The sequence below is a fragment of the Molothrus aeneus genome, chromosome 25, assembly GCF_037042795.1.
Source record: "Molothrus aeneus isolate 106 chromosome 25, BPBGC_Maene_1.0, whole genome shotgun sequence".
Taxonomy (NCBI): Eukaryota; Metazoa; Chordata; class Aves; order Passeriformes; family Icteridae; genus Molothrus; species Molothrus aeneus.
In genome coordinates, this window is record NC_089670.1 from 2074081 (window position 1) to 2096977 (window position 22897).

Here is a 22897-nt window from a genome sequence, read left to right on the forward strand (position 1 = left end):
GCCAGCCGTGAATGCCTCTGTGAATCATGAGACTCCCGTGTTCTGCCCACTGAAAGCTCATTCTGGAGGGGCTGCCATGGAGTGCTCCTGTGGCCATAGCAGAGACCAGACCATAGTTCAACCTTTGGTGGGACCAGATGACAAGCTGGGGAGAAATTCTCTTCTACTGGGACCATACCTGCTCAGTTCCCCTTCAGGAGGGATTTCCAGACCTGCCTTCCAACATCAAGGACACACGATGTATGGACTAGAGTAAGGACTAGGAATGACAAAGTCTGGGGAAGGAATGACTGTCCAAAGGGCTGTTACCTTCTGCAAGACCTGCTACAGGAAAAAATGGATGAAAGGCAGTTTGTCAAAAGCAGGCCAAGACGGATTAACCTGTCATCTTCTACAGATGAGACTGTCCAGGCAAAGAGCTGTGGCATTCCTGATCTAGCTGGATCAGAACAGCCAGGATCTGGAAAAATCCAGCAGGAAAACCGCTGTAAAGCTGGAAACCAGGCAGGCAGTGAGCACTGGGAGATGGGGAAAGGAGCACTTCCCACCAGACAGCCAATCTGCCAGCTGGTGCCCTTCAGCCAGCAGGGCTGCAGGGGCCTTTGCTGCTCAAAATAATCTGGCAGTGTCTGAGACAACAAGAGAATGACAAATGTATTTGGCAAGTTCCTCTGGCTGACCTGGCTGGAAGGCACCAACCTCCCTATTTCTTTTCTGTATTAGCCACACGTGTTACTTGCTCAGTGCTGACAGGGAGGAAGTTTGATGGAAAGAAAATAAATTAAAATAAAAGGGAGAGAAACCAACCAGAATGGTGGGGTTGGGATCAAAGTGTCCAGCTCAGTATGTCCTCAGAGAAATATTGGTAACATCTTTGGCACAGAGGAGCCCAATTTGTTTATTTGGGACATTTCCCAGTCCAATTGAAGACAACAGGCTGTCATAGGGCAAACCACAGAAAAGTGTTCTTTCCTGAGTGAAATGAAGATGTGTTTGCACATAGGGCTGACCCTCAGGTGGCAGTTAGGTAGCAGGAGAGGTGGGAGGGCATTTGGTTCAGGGTAGGAGAAGGTGTGTGCAGACCCTGCTCCACACCGCCTCAGACACCATTGAGGCTGAGCCACTGCCAGGACGATGCTCTGGGCTGGCCTGTAGGTTCTGGCAGGTCTGCCCCAACTAAAAGCAAGTGGGTGGCTCACTGGTGCCCCTTGGGTGCTGGCCAGGGGCAGAGGGAGGACGAGTTCTGAAGGAAGAACATGAGGCTGGCACATTTTGGAGAGGGAAGAAGCCAAAGGACTGGCGCTGATGGCAGGCCTGAAACACCATCAGCTGCCTTTGGGGTTTTTGAGGGGCCAGCAAAGTTCCATATCAGAAAAAGGAGCAAACAGGGTGGCAGAAATGGTGGCAGCTGGGCAGACATGGTGACCCTGAAGTACATTGTCTCAGGTCTGGAGCAGAGCAAAGGTTTGCTGCATTTTGCTGCATTGGGTGAGTTGAAGCTCAAGAATGTCTTGCCCCTACAGTAGACTTGGCTGATACTGTACAGGGTATTTCTGTATCACCAGGGTCTTACCCCATGCCAGTAGAGTGTTAGCTCATGAACTAACCCCATTGTCATACAGTTTATATGGATCCAACATCAAGTTATCATCTCTGCTCTCATTTTAGCCTTCAGTGAATATCTACTTCAGGAAAATCAGAATTTTGCTTCTAGGAAGTGATTTGTGCCGTATTTATGCCAGCATACTTTACAGGCATGGTAATTGTTAACATTCCACTTCCCAGGAAATATAAAAAAATGCCTACTCAGACTGCAGTCACATTTACATCCAATTGACCCAATTTTTACATGCTGTCATTTCAAGCTGGAGGCAATGTGCCCCTGCCTGGGAGTCCAAATTTCTTAACATTAACTTGTTCCAATTATTTTTTGCAAATAGAACCTCAGTGTTGAATTCTCTGAATCTATGATGTTTACATTTATGACAAATTCGATTCATTTTTTGCACTAAAATTATTACTATTTTTCATCTTATCTGTAACCTTGTTGTCTGAGGATTTCTCTGTCATTGAGAGCAGGAAGCTCACTTATAGCCCTTCAACAGCAATACCTGCTCTGGTTTTTTTGTTCTTTCTTTTTTCTTTTTTTTTTTTTTTTTTTTTTTTAATTTAAGACATGTGTGTAGGCCTCAGACTTGGATAATTAATGGAACTTGCTATGGGATACATTAGGTTTTGCACCAAAGTGATGTGCATATCCCTCTGGTGTACAACTACTTGATGCCAGGCAAAGGACAAATTCATAGTATGAAAATTAGGTTTAGACTTAAAATACATCAAGACATTGTTGCTGACTCAGAAAATCTTTAAGGAACACATCAGAGAGGCTGTGGAAGCATTCTCAGCAGGATCATTACATGCATATTACATGTACATATTCTCACTGGGAACCGTCTCTTGGCAAGTGTCAGAGGAAGGAGCTATGAAGATCTGGATACAGATATTGTTATTTATTAAAGAAACTCCACTGTCCAAGACGAGTTGGACCAGGTTCTGTCATTCTGTGATCTTCTCATCAAGAGCCTGTCTTCAGGATGCCTGAATCCCCTTTCCTCCATGGAGAATATCAGCACTGCAGTGCTTTGCCCAAGCTGCATTTCTGGGCAGAACAGACTGTTCCCATAGACATCCTTCATTCTGCCCTGTCTCGTTCAGCTGGGCTGTGTTTTGCTTCCGGCACCGATAGAATCCAGCCCTGCAGAGATATATGGATACAGAGTAATATGAATAAAGAGTAATATGAAATAATCTGACTAAGGTAAGCAATGCAGACAACAGTGAAATCCACATATCATGTCCAAGATCCGTAAGTAGAGAGCTCTGTGAAAGGACAACTGTCATCAGAGATATGATGTCCTCAGAATAAGTTGAAGTATGCATTTAAATGTCACTATGCTCGCCCAGGGAATGGTTTTCCCTTGCTCCCTTATCTCAGACTCATGGAGCATCCATGGCCTTACAGTTATTAGTGCTTACCCTCATTCCTCTAGTCATCATTAGCTGTATTTCCCCCCCTTAGGAATCTCCTCGTATTATTTATAGGCGATTTATTCACATAGCTAGGAAGACACAAAAATTTTCTAATTATATCTAGTAACATCACTTTCCAGTTTTCAGTACATTCAGTTTGCCAGACAATGCTTTGCCAAAAACAAGGTTTGCCAGAAATGCTTTGCCCAAAGACAGAGGAGGCATCTGCAGCATGCGCTGACCGGACCTTATAAAAGTGTCCTTGGATCTGGGCTGCTCTGTCTGCAGAGGAAATTCATGGTAAGTGCACGTCTGTGGTGGGCAGAAAGGGACATTCCCTCTCCTGCCTTGCTGTCCTGATGTATGTACATGTACCTGGAAGGATTTGATATTTGTATCATAAAGCATGTTGGTATTTTCACTTTGTGACCTGTCTGTGGAATTGTGTGCAGCAATAATGCGAGATCTCATGGTTCTGCTTTACAGCACTGATCACCTCCCAGACTGCAAGGCATCTTCTCATAGCATAAGAGGTAAGAGCCACATTTGCTTGCATTTAAGGGACAGAGAAAGGTGGAAGATTTCTGTAGAACAGGTTTGTTCGTGATGACAAATCACTGTAAAATTTTGTAGGCAATTGCTGTATGTGTTCCTGGCCAGTGCTCTGCTATAACTAATAAAGCATGCTGATGGTTGGGCAGGCTGCTCACAGCTAGCAAATTTTCATAAGTGGCTGTGCTTGAACACACAGCCCCTGTGTAATGAAAGGAAATGCTTCTTGGGGATTCCTTATGTTTAATTATGGAACACTGAGGTAAATGATCTATTCTGGCATGAAGTCCAGACAGACAGACAGAGGTAGCCAACAGACAGAATGTTGCAAAGTCTTACAGACTTGTGAATTGTAATTATTGCTGCATATGAAACTGGCCAAGAAATGTTATGAAAATGCTTTCCAAATTATACCCCAGGATTATAATCTGCATGTAGGCCTCCTACTAGTAAACCTGATAAAAATGCAAAAATAGCTGTCTAACTAACCAAACAACAAAAAAGGGGAGGTACTGCTCCTCTTCCTCTGAAAGAAGACTGAGTAAAATGGAAGATCTGCATGCTATTAGGAGTAGCTGCAAATGTTTGTTAACGTTTTGGTTATTTACCTAACTAAAAATTGTGACAAGACATCTTACCAAGCTGCCTGTCTTACTTCCTTTGAATTCAGATACTTTCTATTACTGGCCACATGGCATTTCTTTGGAAGTCCAGTACTGGATTTAGATATCTGGCTTTGATTTATAAATTCTTCTACTGAGGTTTCTAGCTTTCCCTAGAGTTATTTCCGCAAACAATTAACAAAAGAAGAAACGGTTGGTTGTGCATATTTTAACCTGATGAATTATGTGTCCTTGCATGCCAGTTGCTCACATACTACTGAAATCATTTGGGATGAGAAGCAAACAGCTCTAGTGAATGATGCATCGCATCAGCAAAAGCCATTATGATAGTCCTCAGAACACCTTCTGGACCATAAGCAACCCAAATGATGCATGGAATGCATCCTTGGGAATTATAGATGACAACCAACAGAAACTTGCAAATATGCTACGGGGCAATGTTACCCTGGAAAAGATCCTCAAAAAGCTTCACCCTGAAGCTGATAAGAACCTCACAAATCCTGCAAGTGAGAAAGAATAGTCCCATGCAACAGAAGCTTTTGTATTTCATTTTGGCTGGAGAACAACTTTGCAGAAAAGGGTCATGAATTTGGATGCAAGTGTCACTGTGTGCCTTTGGGGAAAGGAAGATCAGCAGCACATTGTCAGACACTCATGAAAGCCTGGTCAGCAGGTGAAGACAAGTGATTCTTTCCCTGCATTCAGCACCCATATCTGGAGCACTGTGTTCAGTTTGGTGCTTTCTGGTGACCAGACAGTGACATTCTGGAAGGAATCCAGTGGAGATCTTTCAAAATAAGTAGGAAAAAATGATGTATGAGTAGAGGCTGCAATGGTGAGATTTGTCTACCCTGGGATGAAATTAAAAAGTGGTTATCTTATTGTTATCTTTAACAAAAAGAAGATGTTTATATCATAGAAAGAGGCAGAATTCTCAGATGAGAAGCGTGAAAGGCTGAGGGATAAAAACCACAGGTTTCAGCCACAGAAATTTTGATTAGGCAATAAATAGGGGAAAAAATCACCATCAGGGTCATCAGACATTAAACTGGGATGCAAAGGCACTAAGAAATATCTGTTCTTTGACATAATAAAAACTTTTTGGAAAAAGCTGTGGGAACCTGCTTCCAATATTGGCCCTGGTTGCACAGGAAGGTGAACCAAAGAACTACTCAAGATTCTTCCCAAATCACACTTTCTATTACGCTCTTAGGGTCTATCAATCAAGTGTGTGACAAGGAAAAATATAGACTCATTTGTGCAAAATATCTGCTCCTCCACAGCGTTCTCTGCGGACAAGCCCCTCCATAAAGTGCAGCCATGTCTTCGGACGCTGAGATGGCCATCTTTGGGGAGGCGGCTCCTTACCTCCGAAAGTCAGAGAAGGAGAGAATTGAGGCCCAGAACAAACCTTTTGATGCCAAGACATCTGTCTTCGTGGTACATGCAAAGGAATCCTTTGTGAAAGGGACAATCACGGGCAGGGAATCAGGCAAAGTCACTGTCAAGACTGAAGGGGGAGAGGTGAGTCAAAAACAAGGCCGAAGGAAAACATTATCTGAACACTGAGCTTTTCAGAGACACATGTGGATCTTTTGTTTCCTTGACAGACCCTGACTGTGAAAGAAGATCAAATCTTCTCGATGAACCCTCCCAAGTATGACAAAATCGAGGACATGGCCATGATGACCCACCTGCACGAACCCGCCGTGCTGTACAACCTCAAAGAGCGTTACGCAGCCTGGATGATCTACGTAAGTGGCAGCAGCAGCTTCCTCTGGGCAGCCTCAGCAGCTGCTGGGCCAGCCTCAGGGGAAGCCAAGGTGCTGTGTCCCTTCCCTGCAGACCTACTCGGGTCTCTTCTGCGTCACCGTCAACCCCTACAAGTGGCTGCCGGTGTACAACCCCGAGGTGGTGTTGGCCTACCGAGGCAAGAAGCGCCAGGAGGCCCCTCCACACATCTTCTCCATCTCTGACAACGCCTATCAGTTCATGCTGACTGGTGAGTGGCTCTGTCTAGTCTTTAGGGGCATTGGACCATTAAATTCTTTTAAGGGATACCCTATCTCAGCAAAGTGAAGAGACTTTTTCAAAGTTTTCTTGGATCAGACATACACATCTGTTGGAGTTTACTATCTTCATAGTTTCTGCACTCAGTGATGTGCTTTGGAGGTTTGCTTCTTTAAGTGAAGCTGACATCAGGCAAAACATTAGACTTACCTGATTATGTTTCATTCTTTCTCTGTTGTTTATTGAGTTTTAAGTACCATGTTTCTGCCTTGTTCACAGATCGTGAGAACCAGTCCATCCTGATCACGTAGGTACCCCCCTGCGCGGGTCCCTGCGGGGCTGCCCGGTGCCAGGGCACCTCCTGCCTGACCACGCACCCTCTGCTTCTCTCTTGGCTTTGGCAGTGGAGAATCCGGGGCCGGGAAGACTGTGAACACAAAGCGTGTCATCCAGTACTTTGCAACAATTGCAGCCAGTGGAGAGAAGAAGAAGGAGGAGAAGTCATCAGGCAAAATGCAGGTGAGTCAGGAAGGACAGACTGAATGCTTGGCCTGTCATTGCCCTGCCAACCAAACACAGTCACTGAATAATGATGTCCCTGCAGGGAACGCTTGAGGATCAAATCATCAGCGCCAACCCACTGCTGGAGGCCTTTGGAAATGCCAAGACCGTGAGGAACGACAACTCCTCGCGCTTTGTGAGTTATTCATTAGAGAAGTTGTCATTTATTTGGGAGCAAGGATGTCAGAACATGCTCTCACTTCTGAAGTGTCAAAGTCAGATGACTGCATTCATTAAACTACTATTTTTCACGTATTTTTGCCAATTAAAGTGGACTATTTAATTAAAAATACATCTTTAGAAGTACAAAACAGCATACAAAGGGGGATAATTTAAATATGTTTTGATATCTATATAATTAGATATCTATAAATATATATACACATATTCTTCGTATCTGTCATATGGGCTGAAGACATAATTTTGTGGAAATTGATGTAATATAGAAAAAAGGAAAGATGGGACATACAGGATAGCAATTGCTGGATGGAAATTTTACTGGCCTTCAAAAAAAAAAACAACAACTCTCTGGGTTTTAGGCAGAAAACTGGACAGGTGTATTAATCTGACTGCTCAGACCTTGATATAATTTGTCTAGACAGGGATAGGGACAGAGTTCCTTCAATACATGCTACCAGAAAACAAACCACTCTATGGAATGTTCTTTTGTTCATTTTAATGGAAAAAGCCATTCATAAGCTCTATTAGATTAACTGTGACTTTCCTTGAAGAACCACAATACCAATGCTCAGTCTCAGACTAAAGCTCCTTGTTTTGGGTGTGTTGCCTCTATCTCTACAACTCAGACAGTAACAGCTGACTTCTGTTTTCCACAAGACTAAAATTCCTCATTTAACTTTTATACCACCAAAATCTGCCTTCACAGAATTCTTTCTGATTTTCACTATATCCATGTGTATTTGAACTAATGAATTGCAACTAATGAATTGTTTAATGAATTGCAACATAAGTGACCCAATACAATGCTTTATTAGTGGTCTTCTCATCATGTGCATTCATGGTTACCCATTAAATAGTAGTGGATAATAAAGCTCAGATCTATCTAGTATTGGCAGTATAAAGAATTTCCTAAATTTGTTTTTGCCTGTTTTGCTTTGTTAAAGAAAAAATAAAATCGAAACAACTCCTAAGTTTGAAGCCTGTCCTCTCTGGAAAATGTAAGGTCAATGCTTACAGTCATGGCAAAATTTCAACATGTCATTTTTTCATTCCCCTCTGAAAGGGTAAATTCATCAGAATCCACTTTGGTGCCACAGGCAAGCTGGCTTCTGCTGATATTGAAACATGTAAGAGACTATCAGACTTGATCCCATTCCTTCCTCCCTTTCCACTTTGGTGTTCTTTCTCAGGCCTGACTCTATCCTACCTTCCTTACCAGATCTGCTGGAGAAGTCCAGAGTCACTTTCCAGCTCAAGGCGGAAAGGAGCTACCACATCTTTTATCAGATCATGTCCAACAAGAAGCCAGAGCTAATTGGTATGAAGTATTATGAATTGTTTGATAAAATCTGAATGTGCTAAATATTTATCTTCATTCTCACACCCAGATACATCCTATTCCTCTTTACAGACATGCTCCTCATCACCACCAACCCATATGACTACCAGTTTGTGAGTCAAGGCGAGATCACTGTCGCCAGCATTAACGACCAGGAGGAGCTGATGGCTACGGATGTAAGTGTCGCAGAGCATATTGGTGTGGTGAAATTTCCTTGCAATGGAGGTTTATTTGAAGTTTATTTGAGTGATTCTGTTGCCAGAGTGCCATTGACATCCTGGGCTTCACTGCTGATGAGAGAACAGCCATCTACAAGCTGACAGGGGCTGTCATGCACTATGGGAACCTGAAGTTCAAGCAGAAACAACGAGAGGAGCAGGCAGAGCCTGATGGCACCGAAGGTATTGAAGCCTTGTAGAACTCCTAATAACAGATATGGATAGGTAGAAGTTGGCAATCATGTATTTTCCTTCTGTTTACTATCACAAATGCATAAATCTCAGCTTCCAGACTATTCATGCTTCTAAAGTTCCCTTCAAGATATCACAAAATTTCAGTGCTGAGACCAACGGCTACATCTTAGAGGATAGCCACTTTCAGTTATCACTTCTCCCCTGTTTCTTCCTCCCTCTCTCTTTGTGTTCAGTTGCTGACAAGGCTGCCTACCTGATGGGTCTGAACTCAGCAGACCTGCTCAAGGCCCTCTGCTACCCCCGAGTCAAGGTGGGGAATGAATACGTGACCAAGGGCCAAACGGTGCAGCAGGTAACAACAACCACTTGGTGACTGGGAACCTCTGACTTGATTTACTCTCTCCCTTTGGGCACTATTTTCCTTCTGCTCTGTTCTCCTTTGGTTTAGGTATACAATTCAGTGGGTGCCCTGGCAAAGGCTGTCTATGAGAAGATGTTCCTGTGGATGGTTGTTCGCATCAACGAACAGCTGGACACGAAGCAGCCCAGGCAGTACTTCATTGGTGTCCTGGACATTGCTGGCTTTGAGATCTTTGATGTAAGGATTTCAGGTTTGAGGGCTGCTCTTGAAGGGAAAGATTGTTATATCAGTGGACTTGAGAGTCATATTCCTCTGAAGGTTTAACATGCTAGTCATTTGTGATTTTATGTAGGAAAAAACCCAGTCATTTTCTTTTCTAACAGAAAACAAAATCCTCAAAAGCTCCATCAGTACAAGCACAGAGTCATGTTGTTTGTGCATAAGCAGCAAATAGAATTTTTTACATTGTAATATTACAACTGTTTGGGCTTAATGTTAAGGATTAAATAACCCAAAATAATTCCAATAAAGTTATAAAAGAGCTTCTGGAGCACAGCTAGGAGATGCATTGGCAAATATATAATGAGTTAAAGATGTTCAAAATGTTTAAAGAACAAAGAAAGGAATAGTTATTTGTTTAATCAGAGATATCAAGGGCTTTCAATTTGGAAACGAGCATGCACGCATCTTGTTTGCTGCATAAAAAAATGCCAAAGCATTTCATTAATTTTATCAGATTCACTAAAAAATCTGCTCCAAAAAAATTCCCTCATTTTCATTATGTAGGTATTTCTTTCTGGAGCTGCATATAGGCTTTGTTATAGTGAGGCCCTGGTAATACAGTTGTGCTATAACTGGGGAGATTTATAAAGGCTGGAGGAGAATGATGAAGAATTTTGCACATTGATGAGGGTTGGTTCTTGTGGATTTTTCCTCTGAGCAGTTCAACAGCCTGGAGCAGCTGTGCATCAACTTCACCAATGAGAAACTGCAACAGTTCTTCAACCACCACATGTTCGTGCTGGAGCAGGAGGAGTACAAGAAGGAGGGCATTGAATGGGAGTTCATTGACTTTGGCATGGACCTGGCTGCCTGCATTGAGCTCATTGAGAAGGTATTTCTGTAATTCACAATGTCAGGTATTTTCAGAAATGCAGTCATTTTATAACTATTTCTAAATGCAGCTTGAAATGGTAAATATGATACTGCAGATACATCAGTTTGTATTATTTTAGATTTGTTGAACAGAACAATCCCTGAGAGCAGTAATATTGTCCCACTCAGGAAGTTATTTCATCTCTGAGTCTTTCTACCTTTTCACCTTGTTCTCCCTCCTTTCTTGTGATTTCTCCCAGCCCATGGGCATTTTCTCCATCCTGGAAGAGGAGTGCATGTTCCCCAAGGCAACTGACACCTCTTTCAAGAACAAGCTCTATGACCAGCACCTGGGCAAGTCCAACAATTTCCAGAAGCCCAAGCCAGGCAAAGGCAAGGCTGAGGCCCACTTCTCCCTGGTGCACTATGCTGGAACAGTGGACTACAACATTGCTGGCTGGCTGGAGAAGAACAAGGACCCTCTGAATGAAACAGTCATTGGGCTGTACCAGAAATCTTCTGTGAAGACCCTGGCTTTACTCTTTGCCTCTGCTGGAGGAGAGGCAGGTCAGTTCTCTGCAATTCATCTCTTTGATGCATGGTGGTTGGTCCCCAAAGCAACAGATGTCTCTTTATCTTTACTTTATCAGAGGCTAGTGGTGGTGGTGGTGGTGGCAAGAAGGGAGGCAAGAAGAAGGGTTCTTCTTTCCAGACCGTCTCAGCTCTTTTCCGGGTACGTAAACACCTTTTCTTTTCATATATGCAGAGAATTATTCTGTATTTTTAGCTGGCTCAGACACAGAAAAAAAAAAGCAAAAAACCCCCCAACAATCAACCAACCAACCAACCAACCAACCAACAAAAAAATATTATAACTAAAACTTGTCTTTAGACTGCTATTGGAAAAAAAATCTTATGGAATGAAAAATAGCACTGTAAAAACCTAAACTTACACTTAACATAAACATAAAATTGTGTCATAAAACATGTGCACTTTTTAGCCTTCATTAGGTTGAGGGTAAGTTTTTTTGTCCTACAAGGTGGGAATCAGAAGGAACTGAGCAATTGATTCAGGCATGCTCAGCTGACAATTTTCAGCTCATTGATCAGTCTTTCATGTTAAATTCAAGGAATGCAACAGGTTATTTTTTCCATGTTTCTTGTAAACCCACACTAAATCATGATCCCACAGGAGAATCTGAACAAGCTGATGACCAATCTGCGGAGCACTCACCCCCACTTTGTGCGCTGCATCATCCCCAATGAGACTAAAACACCTGGTAAGAACCCCAAGCTGAAAGATCCCTGCTCTGATACATCCATTCCCCTCTGCACTGCAATCTGTGCCCCTCATTTGTGCTCTGCATTGCCAGGTGCCATGGAGCACGAGCTGGTGCTGCACCAGCTGCGCTGTAACGGCGTGCTGGAAGGGATCAGGATCTGCAGGAAAGGGTTCCCCAGCAGAGTCCTCTATGCTGACTTCAAACAGAGGTAAGAGCTATGAAATGAAGAGATAGGTCAGCTGTCCTCACCAATTGCTCTCCATCACACAGCTGAGCTTTGCCAGGATCTTTAAGTATGGAGAGATGAAATTCCAACTTCCTCAGCCTGGTTCTGCTGCAAACACAGCTCTTGCTTTCAGTAAAGAGAACTTTCTTATGACTGGATATTGTCTTCCTCCTGTTTCCTCCAATTCCACAGATACAAGGTGCTTAATGCCAGTGCCATCCCTGAGGGACAGTTCATCGATAGCAAGAAGGCTTCTGAGAAGCTTCTTAGTTCAATCGATGTGGATCACACCCAGTACAAATTTGGACACACCAAGGTACAAACCCCCCCATTCACTGCCTGCCTGGGCTTTGCTCTCTCTGCCTGACAGTGATGAGCTGCAACGTTCCCTCTCTCAAGGTGTTCTTCAAAGCTGGGCTGATAGGGGTCCTGGAGGAGATGAGGGATGAGAAGCTGGCACAGCTCATCACCCGCACCCAGGCCATGTGCAGGGGCTACCTGGCGAGGGTGGAGTACCAGAGAAGGGTAGAGCGCAGGTACACCTTCCTCTTCTTCAGTTAAAGAGTCATTTTGCTCATGGAAAAGTGTTGACACTTGTCAGACTGAAAATATTCATTGTACATTTTAATTATGCCTCAGGGAATCCATCTTCTGCATCCAGTACAACGTTCGTTCATTCATGAATGTCAAACACTGGCCATGGATGAAGCTGTTCTTCAAGATCAAGCCCCTGTTGAAGAGTGCAGAGTCTGAGAAGGAAATGGCCAACATGAAGGAAGAATTTGAGAAAACCAAGGAGGAGCTTGCAAAATCTGAGGCAAAGCGGAAGGAGATTGAAGAGAAAATGGCATCTCTAATGAAGGAGAAAAATGACCTGCAGCTCCAAGTGCAATCTGTAAGTATCGTTAGTGTGTTTCTTCTAGGTACCCTCACAGCAAATTACTCTCATGTTAGACAATTGTCTGAGAATATATTTTAATATGAATTCAGACCACTGAATTTCAGCATTATAATAGGAGGTTCTAGCTTGGGAATGATTTTGAAGCATGTATGCACATTGGTCTGTTTCTCCAGGCTCACAATATAACATCCAGTGTAGTCACTGGAGGTTGAGAAATTAGTTAGCAGCGTCTGTGGAGCAATTCATTTGACAACTTTCTCTGGTTTCAGTCAGTTGCCCAAAGACCTCTATGCCATTTTTTATGATATGTGTTATGTCACTTGTCTTTCTGCAATCATTTTCCAGGAGGACACAAAAACCCTCTTCATTCTTTCCTAACCCAATGTGTACCTACTAAGTCCATTGGGAGATCAAGGGATTGGTCAATATTTAAACATTACCTTCTGTATTTAGATGTTTGCTATACAGTTTCAAAATAAACTCAGGTTCAAATTGAAACCTCTGATTTCACCTAGACTATATATCAATTTATCTTACTCAAAGAAAATTATTTCAAAGTCAGTCTTGCCAAGAAAAGCTTATGAAAACATAAAGAAAAAAAATCTCTCCACATTTATATTCAATACTTAACTTTGACAGAAAGTAATCTAAACTCTTGAAAATAAAAGTACCACTGGATATCATCACCTTATAAGAAGATGATAATATCTCATATCATCATTTGCTCTCATCCATAAGAAAAAGTGGAGGGAATAATGGATGAGAGCAAAACAATGAAATAGAATTAAAACCTGCTCTGATTTAAAAGAGTCTATGGAAAAACCAAATTCATAGAAGAAAACAAAAAAGAATAATTCCATGTTTCTTTTCCTCAGTGAGAAATACCATTTCTCTATTCACCTTTTGCAAACAGTTGTTTGATTATTAATACCATTTCTCTATTCACCTTTTGCAAAAGTTGTTTGATTATTAAACAAATGAATGTTTCTCTACTAGGAAGCAGATGCTTTGGCTGATGCAGAGGAAAGGTGCGACCAGCTCATCAAAACCAAAATCCAGTTGGAAGCCAAAATTAAGGAAGTGACTGAAAGGGCTGAGGATGAAGAAGAAATTAATGCTGAGTTGACAGCCAAGAAGAGGAAGCTGGAGGATGAATGTTCAGAGCTGAAGAAAGATATTGATGACCTTGAGCTAACACTGGCCAAGGTGGAGAAGGAAAAACATGCCACTGAAAACAAGGTATGAGGTAGAACCAGTCACTCGCACTCCAGAAAAGAGCCCTGTGCTATTACAGGACTTCTATAGCTGCTTCCTTTATTTATATTTGGTCCCTTCTTCTCAAAGGTGAAAAACCTGACTGAGGAGATGGCAGCTCTGGACGAGACCATTGCCAAGCTGACAAAGGAGAAGAAAGCCCTCCAAGAGGCCCATCAGCAGACCCTGGATGACCTGCAGGCAGAGGAAGACAAAGTCAATACTCTGACCAAATCCAAGACCAAGCTGGAACAGCAAGTGGATGATGTAAGCACACAGACATAGAGCAGGAACAGGGCAGGTATGGAGTCCAACGTGGCTGGCACAGGGCTGATGGTCTTGTTGTGTTTAGCTGGAAGGGTCCCTGGAGCAAGAGAAGAAACTGCGCATGGACCTGGAGAGAGCGAAGAGGAAACTGGAAGGAGACCTGAAGCTGGCCCAGGACAGCATCATGGACTTGGAGAATGATAAGCAGCAGCTGGATGAGAAACTGAAGAAGTAAGTGTGGTTCTGGGGCACCTGAGTGCTGGGCTGCAGCACTTGTCTTGGTTCTTGGAGCTCTAACATGGTTCACTTGTCCCAAAGGAAAGATTTTGAAATCAGCCAGATCCAGAGTAAAACCGAGGATGAACAAGCCCTGGGCATGCAATTTCAGAAGAAGATCAAGGAGCTGCAGGCAAGTCTCTGTTCCTTGCCCTGCCTTGCTCAGCTGAGCTCAGGCAGGAGGAGGGCACGGCTGTGAAGGGTCCCTGCTGTTCTGCAGGCCCGCATTGAGGAGCTGGAGGAGGAAATTGAGGCAGAGCGAACCTCTCGCGCTAAAGCAGAGAAGCATCGCGCTGACCTGTCCAGGGAGCTGGAGGAGATCAGCGAGCGCCTGGAAGAAGCAGGAGGGGCCACAGCAGCTCAGATTGATATGAACAAGAAGCGTGAGGCAGAGTTCCAGAAGATGCGCCGCGACCTGGAAGAGGCCACGCTGCAGCACGAAGCCACGGCTGCCGCCCTGCGCAAGAAGCACGCGGACAGCACAGCTGAGCTGGGCGAGCAGATCGACAACCTGCAACGCGTGAAGCAGAAGCTGGAGAAGGAGAAGAGTGAGCTGAAGATGGAGATTGATGACTTGGCCAGCAACATGGAGTCTGTCTCCAAAGCCAAGGTTCACAATTATAGTTTCATTGACCCAGTAGAATACAAGACAATCCTTCCTCCTTGCCTTCTTTAATGCATGGATGGTTAAATCATGCCTTTCCACTTGCATAAACACAGGCTAACCTGGAGAAGATGTGCCGCACTCTGGAAGATCAGCTGAGTGAGATTAAGTCCAAGGAAGAAGAGCATCAGCGCATGATCAACGACCTCAATGCTCAAAGAGCTCGTCTGCAGACAGAGTCAGGTGAGACACCCTCATCTACATGTGCGGGTCAATAATGTTGCAGAGTTGTTGCAAAAATCACTCTTCTGGGCACATGGTCTTTTCAACACACTGTGTGAGAACCACTGCAAAATGCTTTAAATGGGCTCATAAATTTCAGCATGGACTAAAAACTATCTGTTTTTCGACCTCCAAATGTTTTTAGCATCAACATGAATGGCTTTAAAACTGTTGTGTATCTGCAAATTTTCTCAGGTGAATATTCACGTCAGGTGGAAGAGAAAGATGCTTTGGTTTCTCAGCTGTCAAGAGGCAAACAGGCTTTCACCCAGCAGATTGAGGAACTCAAGAGGCATCTGGAGGAAGAGATAAAGGTGATTCCTTCTCTCAGAGGTGCTCCAAACACTTATGTGATTACTGTACTATATGACGAGACAGGGAAAAAAATCTCATGTAATTTGGTGCAAGGCATCTCATGCAAACTTTTACCTCCAGTTTATCCACTATTCCATTTATTCAGTCCCAACTTCTTTCCTCATTGATTGCATGGTTGTCTGTGTGCATAGAGGCATGATCCATAGTGTCCCATTACTATTCAGTCAGATTTCCTGGGATCTTTATGCTCCATGACCCAATACCCTTGTTGCTGCAGGCCAAGAGTGCCCTGGCCCACGCCCTGCAGTCCGCTCGCCACGACTGTGACTTGCTCCGGGAACAATATGAGGAGGAGCAGGAGGCCAAGGGGGAGCTGCAGCGAGCCCTGTCCAAGGCCAACAGTGAAGTGGCCCAGTGGAGAACCAAATATGAGACGGACGCGATTCAGCGCACAGAGGAGCTTGAGGAGGCCAAGTACGTGGGGAAAGTGAGGAAGATTAGCAGAGATTAAGACCAGAAATGCCTGGAGACCACTGTGACATTATTGGGAAGACATCAGTGTTCTGCTTGGGGTTGGGGCAAAAGGAGAATAGCAATTAAATTCTATAATGCATGTGGTGTTGGAGAAAAAGTCACAGGCAAACCTGTAGAAGACAGGGACTGGCAGAGAGACAGGGAAAAGCTCATCAACCACATGCCCCAACTTTCCCTTTTCTCTTAAACCATGAGCTATGTTTAACACAGGAAGAAGCTGGCCCAGCGCTTGCAGGATGCAGAGGAGCATGTTGAGGCTGTCAATGCCAAATGTGCCTCCCTGGAAAAGACAAAGCAGAGGCTGCAGAATGAAGTGGAGGACCTGATGATTGATGTGGAGAGATCCAATGCTGCCTGTGCTGCTCTGGATAAGAAGCAGAAGAACTTTGACAAGGTCTTTTGGCCTTCAGCACCAGCACTCCTGGCCAGAGCAGGGCCCCGTGATGGCCACAGCCCTACTCACCCCCCGTTTCTCTTCAGATCCTGGCAGAATGGAAGCAGAAGTATGAGGAAACGCAGGCTGAGCTGGAGGCCTCGCAGAAGGAGTCGCGCTCTCTGAGCACGGAGCTGTTCAAGATGAAGAATGCCTATGAGGAGTCCTTGGACCACCTGGAAACAATGAAGCGGGAGAACAAGAACTTGCAGCGTAAGTCCCTGGCCCTCTGCTCCTCCCTGGCCTTTCTCACAAGCTTGTCTGCCTGCCACACTTAACAGCTCTGGTGCTAACAGTAGCATTAAGATCTTGCCCGGCACCTTGATGCACCAGAGCCTTTCTCCATTCAGCTCTCTGCCTGATCATGGTGCTTTTCTCCCTTCCTTTCAGAGGAGATTTCCGACCTCACGGAGCAGATTGCGGAGGGAGGAAAGGCGATTCATGAGCTGGAGAAAGTGAAGAAGCAGATTGAGCAGGAGAAATCTGAACTTCAAGCCTCCCTGGAGGAAGCTGAGGTAAAGCCTTCTGTCATTACCTGATTAGTTACAACAGAGCTCAGCAACTTCAGGTAACATTTAAATAATTCTATGCTCTGAGAATAGAGCAGAGGCATAGGAAGCACTTTTTCTTCAAACCAGTAAAATCTATGAATCCACAGGTATACTTTTTTCTTTTTTTTCCTGCAATCACAGACCTGTGGTTATACATTATTCTTTGCAATAACAATTCATGTAAAGTTGTTGACGTTGCTATTTTTTATAGTTAACTGGATTTTATACTTTTTTGAGGCCTCCCTGGAACATGAGGAGGGGAAGATCCTGCGCCTGCAGCTTGAGCTCAACCAAGTGAAGGCTGAGATTGACAGGAAGATAGCAGAGAAAGATGAGGAGATTGACCAGATGAAGAGAAACCACCTCAGAATTGTGGACTCGATGCAGAGCACCCTGGATGCTGAAATCAGGAGCAGGAATGAAGCCTTGAGGCTGAAGAAGAAGATGGAGGGAGACCTGAATGAAATGGAGATCCAGCTGAGCCATGCCAATCGCTTGGCTGCAGAAGCACAGAAAAACCTGAGGAACACCCAGGCTGTGCTCAAGGTATGGCATTACAGACCAGGTGCTCATGGGTTCCTTCCACAGCTGCAAATATTTCTCTTCTACTGTTCTATCTTTTCCATATTAATATGGAAATGGAAAAAAAGTAAATAGGAAGGATATGCCTCCCAATCTCTCTTTTCTCTCTTTCCAGGACACTCAACTGCACTTGGATGATGCTCTCAGGACACAGGAGGACCTGAAGGAGCAGGTGGCCATGGTGGAGCGCAGAGCAAACCTGCTGCAGGCTGAAGTTGAGGAGCTCCGGGCAGCCCTGGAGCAGACGGAGCGGTCGAGGAAATTGGCTGAGCAGGAGCTTCTGGATGCAAGTGAGAGAGTTCAGCTCCTCCACACTCAGGTAAATACTAGAATTGAAGACATATAACACCTACAGTATTTAGAGAATTTAAGGTAACAATAGGTCTGTTTTCCTTTTTTAATTGAAATACAACAGATAGTCTTTGGCAGTCTACCATTGCCATTTATCAGTTATTTGTATTCTTCATAAGAAACTGTACCAAAACCATAATTAAAAACAGGTAATTTGATTTTTCTAAGAATCGTGTCAAGCACCTGGAAAAAAAAAATGCTTTTTCCCTTCAACAGAACACCAGCTTGATCAATACCAAGAAGAAGCTGGAAACCGACATTGCCCAGATCCAGGGTGAAATGGAGGATACCATCCAGGAAGCCCGCAATGCTGAGGAGAAGGCCAAGAAGGCCATCACAGATGTGAGTTGGACACTCCTGGCATTGCTGCTGATGAATGTACTCTCCCCAAAATATCTCCAGTCCCAAAATGGCTTTGACCCTTTGCTCTGATCAGGCGGCCATGATGGCAGAAGAGCTGAAGAAGGAGCAGGACACCAGTGCCCACCTGGAGAGGATGAAGAAGAACCTGGACCAGACAGTGAAGGACCTGCAGCACCGTCTGGAAGAGGCCGAGCAGCTGGCACTGAAGGGAGGGAAGAAGCAGATCCAGAAGCTGGAGGCCAGGGTGTGTAGGGCTGGGGCTGTGCCTGAGTGAGCGTGTCCCTCCTTGGAGAGACATTGCCAGGGCAGCTGCAGGGCTGGGCTTGTCCTTGCAGGTGCGGGAGCTGGAAGGGGAGGTTGATGCTGAGCAGAAGCGCAGCGCTGAAGCCGTGAAGGGTGTGCGCAAGTACGAGCGCAGGGTGAAGGAACTCACCTACCAGGTAAGGCAGGAGCTCTCCTTGGGCTGATGCACCCTTATTCCACCAATCAAAAGAGATTCTCATGGGTGGCAAGGATAAATGCTATATTGTGGTGTGCAGAAAGCAATAATTCACTCTTTCCACTTTGCCAACACTCTAGTCTGAGGAAGACAGGAAGAATATTCTCAGGCTGCAGGATCTGGTGGACAAGCTGCAAATGAAAGTGAAATCCTACAAGAGACAAGCTGAGGAAGCTGTGAGTATTGCTCAGGGAAATAAAAAGCATTGCTTCCTCTGAGTGTCACACAGGTGTCCAGGAGAGGAATGTCAGAAGTTTTGAAAATGTCAAAAATCATCTGCTGAGGAGGGGAACTGTGTCATCGAGATATACTCCCCCAGCACATGAACACTAAACAAGTGGGAGAATAAGTACAGAAATGACAAATTGAAATTATGAAATTGCTCCTCACATGGAGCAAGGACACCAGGATACCGTCCTGGTGAAGCTTGTCCCAGTAGGGTCCTGTGAAGGGGAGGATGAGGAGCTCTGTGTGAGGCTGATGTGTGAGCAGCGGCGGGAGGGTGATGGAGATTTGCAGCCCCACAAGGCTGACTTGCAGCAGGAGTGAAAGCCCTGCTCTGTGTTCCTGAGCCCGGATTTCCTCTGCTCTCACAGGAGGAGCTGTCCAATGTCAACCTGTCCAAGTTCCGCAAGATCCAGCACGAGCTGGAGGAGGCCGAGGAGCGGGCTGACATTGCCGAGTCACAGGTCAACAAGCTCCGAGTGAAGAGCCGCGAGTTTCACAGCAAGAAAATAGCAGAGGAAGAGTGAGAATTGCAGGAGGCAGCAAAGTGACACAAGGGCTGCACAAAATGTGAGCCCTTTGTCACTTCTTTCTGCAACAAGGCTTTATATATTAGTCAATGTCTAAAGACAAAGACCGTAGATTCCTTTGCATGAAAAGCAGTAGCTACATTTTAGTTCTGCAGTTATTTGGGTGTTGACTGTGTTCTAACAATTAATATTCAGGAGTAAACTCCTGAGTTTTCTGGAGTAAAATTCAGAAACTCCAGTACTCCAACTACAGTAAGAGTAATTGGCATGAAAGCAAACAAAAATTTTTAATCTTTACTACAGTGTTTCCTAGAAATGGAATTGTGATTTAAAGTTAGAATAAATAAATATTAAATAAATAATGCTTTTTAGGATGAGAAATTTTAAGCCTGTGTTTTACAAATTTACAAGCATACATATCAAAAAGAAACTGCTTTTATTTTTTAACACTGGAATTGAGAGCAACTCTGTTAACAGGACACCATAAAGAAATCTCCAAGTCTTGCACCATGAGAATACGGAGAAGCTCTTAACATGGTGTTTCCACTCTGCCAAACAGTGCTTCCTTTCTTCCTTTTGCAGCAGTGCATGAGCTGTGTTGTATAAGGAATCTGAAAACTGGATGGGAAAAAGTAGCTGCTAGACCCTGGTTTTTGTTTATTCATCCCACATGGGCTAACACTGCTGAATATAATGCATGAGCAGGACAAAAATGGGGAAAAGCTGACCACGAGGAGGAGCAAGGCAGCAAGGATGTTTCCCATTCCCAGCCATTCTCATTCAGTGCCCAGTGCGGGCTGAGCAGGTGGTGAGTCTGGAGAGCACAGGTACCTCCAACCCTGAAGCAAAGAGATCAGTGCCCACTGGGACATCACACTGCCAGTGAGATTGGAGCTTCCTTTGTCTGGAATAGGTGTTTAGAGGCAACCTGCACAGCAAGAGGCAGCTTAACACACCATTCACCAGACCCTGGCACATCAGGAAGCTGCCGAGGGAAGATTCTACAAGCAGATGTGGGGAACGGTAAATGAGACTTGGCTTTGACTACAGGGACACTTACAGGTCTCTCAAGGTCCCTGCTATCTCTACACCTCTCCATTTACAGGGAGTACTCCAAAGAGCTGTGAAATGGCTGGGGAAGGCAGCTGGAGGTATTGCACAGTCTTTTGCACTGACCACAGCAGTCAGTGTGTTTGCAGCAACAGCGTTCAGAACTGGGAGGTCCTCCTCCTCCCAAACACACTGAGGTTTACACCCATAGAATCCTTCCATGTTGCAACCAAATAAGGAAGTAGTTGGCTAGGCAGCAGCTAAATATATTTCAGGAAAAGATGATGCCCTGGCTTGACTCTTATGTCACTGTAAGTGATGCTCTTCAGAGACATCATCTCTATGTGCGAAGCTGTGAAAACTTCATCAGTGCCAGCGATATCTGGGCAACAAGGAAAAGAAACCTTGGGTACCTTTATAGACCTGCTGACAGAGTAGTAAATACCACAACAGCTTTGGGGACTATATTTCAATGCCAAAGCTCCCTGTTCCCTTTGGACAATATTACAAGCACCCTCCAAAACAAACAAGCTGCTCTGACTGTGGAAGAATCAGGATGCACATGAAGCACCTGAGACTCTTGGGGCTCCTCTCTCTCTCACCTGTAAGAAATTCTGGCCTGAGGATTTGTTACTAATGCTCAGCTGATGAAAGGTAACATTGCAGGTCCCTAAGGAGACAACACCTGGGGCCAGAATTCCAACTGCACAAGTGGGAGAGGGAGAGAAATCACACAATTGCACTGTGCTGAGCTGGCCTTGCCACCAGGCAGCCTGGACAGCAGGGCTGGAGACTTGTTGGAATCAGAGAGGAATATTAAAGGGATGAGTAAGGAAAACCAATTTCTCCTCACTTTTGATTTGCTGCCTTGGCTGGAGGACAAGCAGTCATTTTGCATCAACACACTATTTCTGGAGTCAGGCTGCTTGTGATATAAAATGTGCTGATGCACAGGTAACTGATCTAGGAAGAAACATGGGCCCATAAGTGGTCTGAAGAAACAAGTCTCAGAGAAGGTTTAAAATAGATGCAACTGATGAGTTCCACTAGAGCTGCTGCCCCATGTGGACTATGGAGTTCTCTGACCTTCAAGAGCTTGGGCATGGACAACTGTGTCCCCTGAGCACAAAAGCATCAGCACTTTTGGGGGCCCTAAGACATGGAGAAAGTATTTCTGACCTGAAGACACAGGTTTCTCACAGAGGCTTCTTGCCAACAGTTCAGCCTTCCAGTTCTCCAAGTACTCATTGTCTATGCCCTCAGCCCCCAGCAACAGTGCCTTGACCAGAAAGGGTTTTCTTCCCCAACAGCAGAAAATAAGGGGGCCAGGGAGTGAAGGACAGAAAGGAAGAGAGATTCAAAGGAGGGAGAGGCAGATGGAGCAGGAGAGCGAGAAGAGAGGAGAAGTTGGTTAGGGTAGATACTGTGAGAAAGAAATGGAGAAAGAGTGAAGCACAGAACATGTCAAAGAAAAAAGAGGAAAGCAGGAAGATACTGAGAAAGATGAGAAAGAAAGCAAGACTGAGAAAATAATATTGAGATGGGGAGCAAGAAAATTCATAAAGAGCAGGGGAGAAAGAGACAGAAAGTAGAGGTGGAAGGAAGAAAAAGAGAAAGGAAGAGAGCAAACAATTTAGCATTGTTTGGGTTTTGGTACCTGACAAACTGACACTGGACTGAACTCTGCTGCTTTTGATCACTGCTCTTGTGAACCTCCTGTTCACTGACCCATATCACACCCAATACCCTACAATGTGTGCCTTGCTAAGAAGAGTAAGAGTGTGCCTTGAGGAATAAATCTATTCTCTGATTCTCTGCTCTGTCCTGGCACTGCAGGAGGGACAGGCAGGTTGTGCCTGGTGCCTCCTCACTTCCCAAGGCCTTGTGAGCAGTGATGCTAAAAGAAAAGGCTGAAAACACTGAGGTGAGGCAGCTTGGGAAAGCAGAAGTGCTCGTGGGGCTGGGAAGGATGAGGAGAATATGGGACACTCGTTGGAGAGAGGAGAGAATAGGTTTGCACTGCAGGCTTTGCATGACATCCAACTACTTTGCAAGCTGGTAATGCTTCTAGACACAGAGTCTAAATGTGATGGTGTTCATGGCAGACACACAAACCAGTGCACAGAGTAATAGAATTTAAGCTATGCAGGAAGTTTTCCCAGCCTTAAATGCTCTTGGAAATGTTCATAATTTCCTCCTATTTTGGT

The 22897-nt window shown here is 44.6% G+C and overlaps 1 protein-coding gene across 2 annotated transcripts; it reads left to right on the plus strand.

Annotated features, from left to right (window-relative positions):
• The first annotated feature begins 5525 nt into the window (after nucleotides 1–5525).
• LOC136566480 (myosin-1B-like) lies at nucleotides 5526–19637 on the plus strand. 2 transcript variants are annotated; one of them, XM_066565639.1, is made up of 38 exons: nucleotides 5526–5729; nucleotides 5816–5959; nucleotides 6051–6207; nucleotides 6495–6522; nucleotides 6620–6734; nucleotides 6820–6912; nucleotides 8020–8083; nucleotides 8176–8274; nucleotides 8368–8471; nucleotides 8558–8696; nucleotides 8942–9060; nucleotides 9157–9306; nucleotides 10013–10183; nucleotides 10425–10735; nucleotides 10822–10897; nucleotides 11357–11444; nucleotides 11538–11655; nucleotides 11866–11989; nucleotides 12073–12209; nucleotides 12313–12568; nucleotides 13571–13813; nucleotides 13919–14095; nucleotides 14181–14326; nucleotides 14414–14504; nucleotides 14592–14981; nucleotides 15092–15218; nucleotides 15453–15571; nucleotides 15850–16046; nucleotides 16317–16500; nucleotides 16587–16752; nucleotides 16930–17054; nucleotides 17328–17636; nucleotides 17788–17991; nucleotides 18240–18365; nucleotides 18460–18630; nucleotides 18722–18826; nucleotides 18966–19061; nucleotides 19482–19637. In XM_066565639.1, the coding sequence occupies exons 1-38, from the start codon at nucleotides 5526–5528 to the stop codon at nucleotides 19635–19637; spliced, it is 5829 nt and encodes a 1942-aa protein (XP_066421736.1). The 2 variants fall into 2 exon arrangements, with proteins under 2 accessions (XP_066421736.1, XP_066421735.1); XM_066565638.1 differs by having other exon boundaries at nucleotides 10425–10731; nucleotides 10815–10897.
• Nucleotides 19638–22897: the final 3260 nt, after the last annotated feature.